Source organism: Amphiprion ocellaris, chromosome 12 (assembly GCF_022539595.1).
Source record: "Amphiprion ocellaris isolate individual 3 ecotype Okinawa chromosome 12, ASM2253959v1, whole genome shotgun sequence".
Lineage (NCBI taxonomy): Eukaryota > Metazoa > Chordata > Actinopteri > Pomacentridae > Amphiprion > Amphiprion ocellaris.
In genome coordinates, this window is record NC_072777.1 from 7,157,468 (window position 1) to 7,168,947 (window position 11,480).

Sequence of the window (11,480 nt, forward strand, 5' to 3'; positions counted from 1 at the left end):
AAAATTATAGACAAAAAGCAGACTTTAATCATTTTCAGTACATGGCTGTTAATAAGGATGCTATTCATTTTTAGTTAATGTGTGGCGGATTTACATTTAGAATCAATTGGTTCTAAATGGCAAGATTAGTTTTAATGAACCCACTCTCTGTACATTATATTGGTTCTTTTCTTCTCCTTTTTGTTAATTTCTGTAAACAGGATATTTCATTTATGCAGGATATTATCCGTACTTCAAACATCATTTTATCAAGTTAAAAAAACGCAAAGAATAATGAATTCTCCTGTTGCTCTGTGAAGACGTAAACGCACGAGAAGCGTATTCCTCAGCGGACATGGCAACCCTGATTCCAAACAACGCCCCTCCCGGTAAGGCGTATCAGCAGTGACAGGAATTACTGTGAAGTGTACCATTCAAAAATCATTATTCTTTCTTTCTTACTTTCTATTAGATCCACGGTTTATGAATGTGGATTTACTGTTTACTAGGCTAATTGTCTAATAAGAGCGATCTAAACCAAATAATCCATTCTGTATTAAATCAACAAATCTGAAAGGAAGATCCCACCTGATCCGTTACCCCCAAAATCATATTTTTATTTGTTAGAATACGTTGTGTATTTTTAATGAAACCGTGTAAATCTAATCTCTTTCTTCCTACAAAAATACTCAGAAGAGTTACAGGTATATAGGAGTGGTTCAAAACACCTTAACTACTAGAGCTAGAAACATAAAATTTTCAGGGCTTCAAATTACATTTGAGTTCAGCTAAGAACAGCAACTCAACTTAACCTCCACTCCAGGTGATAAAAGCTAAAACTGTCTTAGTTCAGCCCTTTTTTTCTATAACTGACCTTGATCAACATTGTAATGGCATACTGTATATCATAGTTATGACAGAAAAATAGCAACAATTAAATATCTGCAACATCTTTAAAAAGGGCATTTCGGATAAACTTATCACCATGTTGGATAGGTGGATGGTCAGAACAAGTTATAGCAAACAAAACATCTTATTGTTATTTATATTTTGACATCAAGCTAATCTTGTAGCCATGATTCCTTAGGTGTCAACTATTTTCTAACAGACAAAATGCTTATATTATAAAGGTAAACCATTGCAAGCTTCCATTAAATATAGTAGTTATTGCACAAAAAAACCAAAAAAATCAGGCAGTTCTGAGGGTGTCAGGTGAGAGGCACTGACCCCCATCGCATCAAAACCTGTTGATAAAGTGGATAACCACTACATGTTATGAAATGTAACAGGTATATGCAAACATACAAGAAGTGACGCTGCAGATGGCAATCAAAAACACAACGAAGGTCAAAGTCAATAACTTTATTAGAAAAATAGGTTTAACTCACCTCACTGTACAGTATAAAACATTTTATTTGCAAGACTGCAAACACACTTGTTAGCAAAAAAAAAAAAAAAAAACATTCTTGACCCTTAAAATTGGAGATCCAACAGAGTCAAAGCTAGTATGAAAAAAAACTAATCTGGCTCTTTTTCACAAACCAGGTAGAAAGAGGAAGAATAAGCTGCACAATCCTCTCTGAACTGGAAGAATGCTAAACATGAGTCAAGATTCAAGACACCGTGTTTCATGGCAAATGTCACAAAAAGGCAGAAAGACTACAACGCACTAATGGAGTTTAAATGTCATGTTTTTAAACGAGCTGCAAGGAGAAATCCAACATCACCGCTATTAAACAGTCTGTGATGTACAATGGATTTTAACAGTGGTGACTTGGTGACCTGCTTTACTGTTGTTTCCTACATTTCCCAGAATGCCTTTCAAACCCATCGGAAATCGGTAATGAACTTGTACTTTGAATATTAAAAATCTCATGGTTGCATGCTTTTTCCTGCTCATGTAGATTGAGCAACACTGAGGTAACACCAAAGCCCAAAAAGTCTGGTTATATTCTATATTTTTTTTGTTATCAAATCCCATGTTTGGACTCAAACCAACGCTGAACATGCTACTAAATACTCTGACGTGCTCCTTCATGTGCTTGAAAACACACACTGCAGAATGTTTTTACTTAATCCCACTATAGCACCACATGGATTAATCTGCCACTGAAAATAGTCCCCAACAAAAGCACTAGTTGCTTCTGCTTGATTGAAAAAAAAAAAAAACACTGTGTCAAGTCATTTTAGAAAAATGTGTAATTTTTTAGGAAATGACACAACAAACTGAAGTGTTTGAAAATAGTTTTATGCAATGTGCTTGGATCCTGAGGGCTACAGAGGGAGGAGGAGTCTAAGTGTTCAGAGATGCATTGTTGTTTTTAGTCTTTTCATGGGGTTTGCAGATAAAAATGCAGAATATTGCCAGACTTACCAATTCAATTATGACTTTTTTTCTTATTTTTTTAATGGGTTAAATGCAATTAAAACACAGAAAAATTGTCACACGGTTTGAGTTGACCTGATATTTCATGTTTGATAATAAGTAGAGCTAGCCTCTTGATTTCCTTTTGTTGATTTATATTAATTTTCAGCCAACTTTGTAGTTCAGAGGTAAAATTTTTACACCCCCATTAAAATAAAACATGGCAAAAATGCTAAGTACATCACTTAAGTCTTGTTTTCCCTCTAAAATTTCAATGCTAAGAGATGGATTTGCTCCTTTACAGTTTCAACATGTTGATTTGCACACCGACAATGAAAGAACATTAACATCAGCTTACTCTACAGGTAAATTTGTCACAACCACATATATGGCATGATAATCAGTCTACAGTGACATACAACGTGAAATGTATAATCATGCTTTGTGACGCCATCTTTAGTTGGATTCTTAATCTTTTCAGGACTTAGAGTAAATTAATTTTCTTCCAGACCTGCTTAGAAACCCTAAACAAAGGCAGCGTCACGGTATGTCAGTGGTCCTTTCATGCTGTGCACAAACAGGTTTGTACGGAGCAGAAGGCCTGAGACATCCTTACACTGATGTGTACAAAAAAAACCTAAAATTAAGACAGTTGTCCCATCGTGGAAGACAAATGATGACTGTGGTTTCCAGGCATTTAAGATTTTCCCAAAAAATAAAGTTATAAAACAATTGCTGTCCGTCAACTACATCATTGCTCAGTTCATTCATAGACAGCGAGGCTTGTTCAGGCTCGTTTCAGACGACCAGCTAACATGCCTTAAGTAGTTGCAGCCTACGTCAATTCTCAAATGAGAACTATAATTCTTTAAGTGCTCTGTTGCTGCTGCCTGTGCATACCTCCGAGGTGGAGGGATGGGGAGGGAAGGGGTGAGGGTGGGTTGTTTTGGGGTGGGTGGGTGGGGGGTTGAACCCTGCCTCAGTTTCCTCAAGTACAAAATGGGACAGAGCAGGCCAGTCCACGAAACTGAGGTAGTTAACAAACCATATTCCTGGAATGCCCGACCTTCAACGGCGGGTGATCACACCTCAACACTACCTCAGATAATCGTAGATTATCATGTCTCGTCCATAATAAAAGATGCAGTTTAAGAACTCAAAGAAACTAAAACATCAAGTTCTGCTAAACCACTCCAAACTTGAAAAAAAAAAAAAAAAAAAAAAAAAAAAAAAAGTGCAAAGCCTTATCCAGAGGGATGTCCGTCATGAACTCCTACTCAGTAGGTCTCAAATGGCAGATCTGGGGGGGTTGAAGGGCTGGGGCTTCTAAACTCTTTACAAAAAAAAAATAAATAAATAAAAACAAGTTTTGCTCTTGTGATTATCTTCAAACGTGTCAGTTTGAGGAGATCTGCTCCTTAAAAAAAAAAGGCTGGACTACCATTGGACCACTGAGTCAGTTGACCTTACCATTCCATCCACTGGCAGCCTGCAGTGTGTAACGCCAAACACTGGTCAGTCTTCATAGCGACACATCAGGACCGGCCTCGACCCCTTTTCCCTGCTAGTCAGGTAACAAAAGGAAGCAATTAGAGAATGGAAAACAGGATCGTATTACATCTACACACACATATACTGTTCTCCCTCGCGCTCACACACTCACGCTCGGTACTAGCTGTACAGGGAGAACTGTGTAACACATGAGTTTGCATACATTAGAAGACAAAGCATTCTCAGACTTGCACGCCCTCTGACGCAACATGCACATGTCAATGCCTTAAAAGAGGACGACAAGCAGAGAATCAGCTGGCTCGGATCAGAAAACTTAAAACTGAGGTGCGGCAGGTGAAACGTGGACACGCTTAGACGGGCAGAGAAGGGAGACAGGGAGGAGTGAGGGATAAGAGCAGCCATTATAATCAATAAAAGCAAATTGAACCAAAAACACAACAAAAAAACCTACAAGCGAGACATGCATGGCAGTTATCTCCCACAACAGCACAATATCAAACCTCCAGATAAACATGCAAGATTAGTATCCAGGCCTTCAACAGCTAGGTAGATCCTTCTGGGACAAGGAAAAGCTTCACTTTGAAATAAATCAAATTGTGCCTTTATTCCCTCCCGCCACTAGTGACAAAAGGGACTTGTACGACAGACTTGTAGGGGGTGGGGCTTACTCTTGATGCTGCATTGACAGTGAATTTAGGACACCAATTTGTGAAACATTTATGTTTTTGGACATGTGAGGAACTCATAAGGATGAAGTATGTCACTACACATACAGAGCACTTGAGAGATGCCGACTATAGAAGTAGGTGATTTGGAATTTGATGGCATGCAAGGTGACACTGTAGCATGTGGCCAACATTGGCAAACCTTTAGTCCATTTTCTTCCACAAGGAGCCTTAAATTTGAAGGCAATTTGAAGAGAGAATTTGCCGAAACATGAATTTGCAACACAATTTGAAGTTTTGTACACGTGTGCGTGTATGTTTATTAAAGCAGACAAACAGCAAAGAATACAAGCCAAAATGTAAAGCCAAAAAATAGGACTACGATGGTCCTCTTTTTTCTTTTCAATAACAAGACACGCATTACTTTGTGACAATACAAATTGTATTTTCATTTGTTTTAAATACATGTTTAGGAGACATATGCTTTGTTGCTGTTAGCTACTTAAAACATGGAAACCAGAATTTCTAAAAACATACATAAAGCTATAGCCAAATAGACAGCTCGAGCACATAATTGCATCTAAAAATTTTTTCAAACTTTGTTACGGAAAATCTTTTTACGACCATCTTAAAAAAAACAAACAAAAGGAAAAAGAAAACCAGTTCGCCAGAAACAGGTGGGAGTGTGACTACGGTTTGAGTCCAAGCGGATTATTAAAATATGTACAAAAAGTTATCTTGCCAGATGTCACCAATTTTGAGGAAAAAATGCAGGCAACCGTATGGGATTGAGGGCCAATCAGATCAAGTCTCTAAATAAAAAGACAAAAACAAAAACCATAAACACGTATTTTGTTATCAAAGCCCTACTGGTTTACTTCCACTGTTGCCCAAAAGAATCCTGATAAAATTCCTGGTTGTCAGATTTGTAACCGGAATAGTTACCAGAATGATCACCACCTTGGAGTGGTTGCTGAGCAATGGGTTGAGAGCCCCAGTTCTGATTATTGGTCTGGCGACGCTTGGAATCTGGCTGGTTGTACCCATCAGCTTTGCGCTTTCCTCCTACATTTCCACCGCGGCCACCCCGCGCACCACGTACCCCTCCTCGCCCTCTTGGCTGCACGCCTCCTCTTGCGCCCCGCCCGCCGCGGCCTGGTCCGGGCCCACCACGCTGGGAGAAGTTGGCCCTGCCTCTGGGTGCCCCAGCGCCGCCACGTCCTCTGGCCGGTGAGGCTCCGCCCCGGGCGCCCCTGTTACCGCCCCGCCCTCGGCCTGGGGCCTGGAAGTCGTCATACCCGTAATACGGGTCATCGTAGCCACCGCGGTAGTTGTGATAGTCATAGCCGTAGTAGTCATAGTAGTCCTCATAACCGTAGTAGTCAGGGGGGTAAGCGTAGCCGCCCCGGTTGCCACCTCTACCCCGGCCTCTGACAGGAGGAGGCATGTGGGGAGGGGGAGGGTAGTAGTAATAGTCATCATACCTGATGAGAGAACGAAGGCATGGAGTAAGAACAGAGGCAACAAAATCAAGAGTACAATTCAAACAAGCAATGCAATCACTTAATACACCTAATGAGACATTTCTTACATTTGTGTTTTGGCAGCTTGTCTCTGGGCCTTTCGCTCCTTCCTTTTCTGATCTGGTGGCTTAGCGAAAACAATCTCAATGGGCTCTCCCTCCAGCTCCTTTCCATTCATTTCTTCCAATGCCTGAGAAAACCAGTGTGTGACCACAACTCTTAATATTTCTGTTACTATCTTCAACAAAAGATAGAAAACGATTTTGCTCATTCAGCTGAAAACTGAAAAGTCACAAAATTTCTGCATCACAGAAACAGAGTAATCGTTACCTTCACTGCACCATCCCTCTCCTCAAAATGAATGAAGGCATAGTCTTTCAGCTTCTTAACTCGCTCCAAATTTCCAAACTGACTGAAGGACTTTTCCAGGATTTCTTCTGTAACACCATTAGCAAGATTTCTCACAAATAAAACCTTGACCTGCAACATAGACAGAGAAAAGATCAGATTTCACATTAGTCCCTCTTCCTACAAGCTCAACATAGCCAAAAGAACTTAATCTTCAGGATGACGACTAAGAAATACCAGTGTTAGGGATAACTATCCATATTTATGTTCATCACATTATCTCATCCCACACATTCCAAGACCACGCAGTTTCTTCTTTTGGTGCGCTTTGTGTTCTTCTATCACTGAAGCTCACCTTGGCCATGACTTCTGGGTCAGGGTCTTCGATGGGATCAGCCCACTCCACTGTCACCACGTTGCCCCAAACCTTGACCTTGCCACTCATTAGCCGGCGGCGTGCCTGAGCAGCTGTTTTGTGGTCTTCATACTCCAAGAAGCAGAAACCTCGGTTCTTCTTCTTGTCATCAGGTTGATGGTACAGTATGACATCACTGAGGCCCTCTGGATGAATACAGAAAAAAAAAAAGAATTGTCTCATGTTAAGTAATAAAATTCAAATGCTTTAGAACAGAATGTGCTGTTCTGGTTACTTTACTTAAATAGACACTCCAATGAGCATTTTACCTGTAACTTTAGAAAATTCTTCAACAATCTGCTCCTTTGTTTTACTCTTGGGAATGGAGCCAACAAATAACCTGTTGTTGGCAACAGATATACACACCCCAATGTGCTTGCCAGGGCGAATCTCATGATTATTACACTGTGAAACAATAAGACAAAAAAAATAAATAACTGTCAGTGATGACAACCGACAACAAAAGTTAGTTGAACTGCCTCCAACTCCAAACTCATATTTTTACAGCAGAAATGATTTCCTGCCAACAAAGCAAGGAGGGGAATTTTGATCTATATAGTGGTAATTTTTTGACTGTCAATTCCATCATTTGTTTTGAATCAAGAAGTCACCTGGCTGCTAAACTAAACGACTATATCCATCTAATTTCTGTTCTACCTACAGTTCCTCTGAAGAGAAGACTGTTCTGCTAAATGTTGCATTGCTAACAAACTTACCAGCTTCACCGCCTCCTGTGCCGCTTCTTTAGTGCAGAACGTGACGAAGGCGTAGCCCCTGTTCAGACCACTCAGTGGGTCCATCATTAGCCTGAGGTCCCAGATAGGCCCAGCCTTCTCAAAGAGAGGAACCAGCTCATCTTCAAACAAGTCACGGGGAATCTTCCCAACAAATATCTAGGAAAAAAGGAAGAATATTTAGAGATGCATGTCCCATGTAAAGACTCTGCGAAACTTGAGACAGTGAGTCATTTTATGACAACAAAATCCACAATGATTGCTTTTATTCAATTTTCATGCTTTCCAATTCAATAAATTTGCTTCCAGAAAATCTGGCAGAATTTATTAACTAGAACTGATCTTTCTTTACACACAAATTGTAAAGACATGAGGTATGTAAAGTAATAAACCACTCAGAAAAAAAAAAATTATTTATACCAGCTTGCGCAGATACAACTATCGCTGTTTAGAAGGCCAGTCAAAGTGACCTCAACATTTAAAGTGATCTGTAAAATATTTGCACAACTCTGAAAAGGAGTGTGAAAGGACTAAAACAAAAAAAAAAAGCTTGGCTTAAGTCCTTACATCTAATATTAATGTTTTCTCTGAAAGCAGTAACAGAAAATAAAACCAATTCAAATACGTAATTCTACCTGTTAAAGAACATACTACTTCTATTTTCTTCCCTGACTGACAGATTAATACAACAGAAAGCATACCTCTGTTCCAACAGTAGGTTGGGCACCTGAGTACACAGACTCAGGTGGTGGCCCGCCATACTTTCGCTGGCCTGTTGTTACGTCAAGTGTGTAGTTGGTTCTATCCAGGAGTTCTTTGATTTTAGCCTCATCTGGTCCTTTAGTGGAATCTGACACTTTAGTCCCTTGTTTCTCTCTCTGTCTGTAAGTCTTCATTACCCCACAGAGAAAGGCACTTTTGTTCTGGAAGAAAAAGAAACATTTGTAACACGGATATATATACATGCTGTTATGGGGGCAAAACTTCACAAATAAAAAAATGTGTATTTGCAAAGTGATAGTATACAAGTTGCCCAAAAAGACTTTCAAAGAAGCCTTTTTCACATTAGTGAACTTACTTGCACGTGTGACAGATCACTCTCTTTGAACTGGACCAGCACTTGCAGAGCTCCCTCCTCATTAAATTCTTTCAAAGCTTCAATTGCCCTTTCATCTAGGTCACTATGTGCTACCAGTCCTGAAAAACACAACAAAATATAAATTTATATCATTGGTGTGGTGTATAGAGGGTGTGTGACTCATGCAGCAATGGAGTAGTTGTGCAACAGACACTTAATAATGATTGATCTGTGTGGGAAGGAACAAAATAAAATGACAGCAGAAAGTACAAACGCACAATTCTATCCAGGTTTCACTCCTATACACATTGTTGCTTTACAGTCAAAGAAATGTCAATGCAATCAAAGGCTTCAAGAGAAACACAACTAATCAATTCATCCAACTGATACATTCAAAATTAAAAAAAAGGAAAGAAACTTTAAAAATATTCCAAACACCTTTAAAAAAAAAATTTAACCAAGCATGCTATTTTCTATTTACCCCTATCATTTAAATTAACAGTCATTGTAAGAATGCACTGGATAACATCTTTGTAGCTCATTCTGCTCTCCCTCTGAGCAGAGTTCTACTGCTGTCGCCACACAGCTGCTCTATTGTTTCTGCCTACTGGCTTCTACCTACCTTCCTTAAAGCATTTACAGCTACACACATTCTTGTATCCATTCAATCCAGTTTCTCTACAATGTGACAGTGCTCAGTCTAAGATCTGATTTAAGTAACCGATGTCACAAGAAGGTACCTTTAGACAGCGACATGCAAAGACGACAGGATACATTCTAAATGCTCTTGAAAAGGAAATCTGGCTCTTGTGGATTCATCTAAATTGTAGTTTTATTGCTGGCTAACTCGTGGCAGAATCTGTGACAGAAAAGACACACAGAAACTCAAGAGGTAGAGAAATTCCTTTTTAAATGCTCTCTGTCATGTCTGCTGCTAATATGATTAATTAAATTTTCAGTTATTTGTTGATTATACCACAGAGGAACTGAAGAGTGTGTGGCATTGCATTTTCAGGACATCACTGTTTCAATTGATAATAAAAATAGGTGTGCTGATACTTGATATTTCTCTTGTTGTCTACCAAAGTCATGTAAACAACATAACTATTGTGGTACTCCATGTTGCAGCACTGTCTGGCCCCTCTAGAATGAGCAATAGCCAAACACACTGATATCTCCAAAAGATGTAGATCGTAACTCATCACACATGTGTACTGTTATTCTTAAAACTGGTATTTTGTCATAATTTCAAATAGCTCGTGTGTTGATTATTTCCAGCACCACAACAGTACATGCTGGTTAGGTCCAAATGAACTATAGCTGAGACTCAATCATGTGCTTTCAATAGTTTTTGGACAACAATGCTACTTCTGTGGCAAATAGGAGTAATGTATATCAGGTCTATAAAACATAGAAATAGTGCATTTTGTACAGAAGTCATAAAGCCTTTCCATATAATTTGTTAACTCTGTTATGGAATTAGGCTTGCAAAAACGGCAATATCAACAAAACTGAGAGCTGAGACCCTAGCAATGCCACAGGTATATCTGAGAGATGAAACAAGATTACAAGCCATGAATTTCTACACTCTGAGATGAAGTCTAAAGTGTTAAAGGCAGCAGGCAATGGCAGAACACTACCTGAGATGAAACTTTTGCTTACCTGCTACATAAAGTTCATCGAGCTTCTCAGCAACTTTCTGAGGTAAACCAGCTTCCAGTAAAGCCTGGAAATGTTCTGAGTGGGTCACCGCAGCTGTAGTGTCCATTGGTTCTTCCGTACCATTCCCGTTTACATGATCTGTGGCCATGTCTCCAGACATCTGTGCAGTTGAGATTAGAGCAGAATTACGAAAGGCACGACTGCAGTTGCTGGATAAACTGGGACAACAGATTAAGTGTGCGGTTTGGCGCCATCGTTCAAGACTGGACACGGTTTACAAACTGTAACGCTGTCTGAGTGGCTGCTGTGGTCGCTGCACGCAATTGCGAAACTGAAAGAGCACCTGGATGGCGCGGTTGGCCAACTTTACCGCCTGATACTTGCTGAAAAACGTGGGTCGCGCTATCCTGCCACTACACAAAACAATAAATAAATAATCTCGGGTTTGAGACAGCAGGTTTCCATGCATTTCCACCACGCCTCTGTAAGCTAATGTTAGCTAGCAGCGCTGGCTCGTGCAGATCACAGGCCGTACTCTTCGCCACGCGCATGGAGGTGCAAAGTGAACGAGGCTAACATTAGCAAAATAGCTGTTACACATAAACACATTTACAGTAGTTGGACTCCCTCTAAATTTGGCTCACATTAGCCACATATCACTTCAAATTAACCGGCCGTCAATCAAAGCGGGCCCGTTTTCAAAATGCCGGCTAGCCGTGTAAACGAGCTGCTATGGTGCTAACAGTGGCCGGTGTGCATCGCATCCAACATGAGAGCACGAACTCAACAACAAAACATTCATTTTCCCGGTACCACGGTGCGTACATACCATGCGAGACTAAACTTGGGTGCACGATGCTGATCCGCCGTGATGAAAGTGCTCTAAATGAGGGAAAATATCCACGCCGGTGCTTTCCAGGTTGGTTTCTTTACTCCCGGTGAAACAAAATGGCGTCTACGTAACGTCGCGAGCTCTGCTTTTCCCCGACATGCACGGGGTCTCTTCACCTGCTCGGCACGGGCTGCTCTGTTTTCTTCTTCTTGCTGTGTGAGGTTTAATGGCGGTTAGCAAACAACGCATTGGTGTGTCAACGCCACCAACTGGTGAGAATGTGGATCTAAACGTGTCATGTTCAACAGACTGCAAAGGAGGCTGCATTTTCAGGACCGCAGTTGTAGAAGCCTTGTTTTTTTTGTTC

The 11,480-nt window shown here is 40.3% G+C and overlaps 1 protein-coding gene across 9 annotated transcripts; it reads right to left on the reverse strand.

The window, feature by feature from the left end:
- Positions 1–1,326: 1,326 nt before the first annotated feature.
- On the reverse strand, positions 1,327–11,270 carry syncrip (synaptotagmin binding, cytoplasmic RNA interacting protein). Of its 9 annotated transcripts, none has more exons than XR_008603551.1 (12): positions 11,111–11,270; positions 10,282–10,441; positions 8,620–8,738; positions 8,243–8,464; positions 7,524–7,700; positions 7,077–7,212; positions 6,748–6,953; positions 6,375–6,524; positions 6,113–6,234; positions 5,624–6,005; positions 3,815–3,905; positions 1,327–3,677 (listed from the first exon to the last, which is right to left on the reverse strand). XR_008603551.1 is itself a non-coding variant. In XM_055016041.1 (11 exons), the coding sequence occupies exons 1-11, from the start codon at positions 11,111–11,113 to the stop codon at positions 3,867–3,869; spliced, it is 1,716 nt and encodes a 571-aa protein (XP_054872016.1). In that variant the 5' UTR covers positions 11,114–11,270; the 3' UTR covers positions 1,327–3,866. The 9 variants fall into 9 exon arrangements, 5 of the variants coding, with proteins under 5 accessions (XP_054872016.1, XP_054872015.1, XP_035808238.1 ...); XR_008603550.1 differs by having other exon boundaries at positions 3,815–3,908; XR_008603549.1 differs by having other exon boundaries at positions 5,467–6,005.
- Between the last annotated feature and the right edge of the window lie 210 nt (positions 11,271–11,480).

Excerpts from the sequence above, each read along its gene's own strand:
- syncrip (XM_023279208.3), bottom strand. Across the intron at positions 7,213-7,523 it reads CACAGGAGGCGGTGAAGCTG|TGTAATAATCATGAGATTCG; the intron begins GTAAGTTTGTTA and ends ATTGTTTCACAG. Across the intron at positions 6,525-6,747 it reads ACCCAGAAGTCATGGCCAAG|GTCAAGGTTTTATTTGTGAG; the intron begins GTGAGCTTCAGT and ends TCTATGTTGCAG.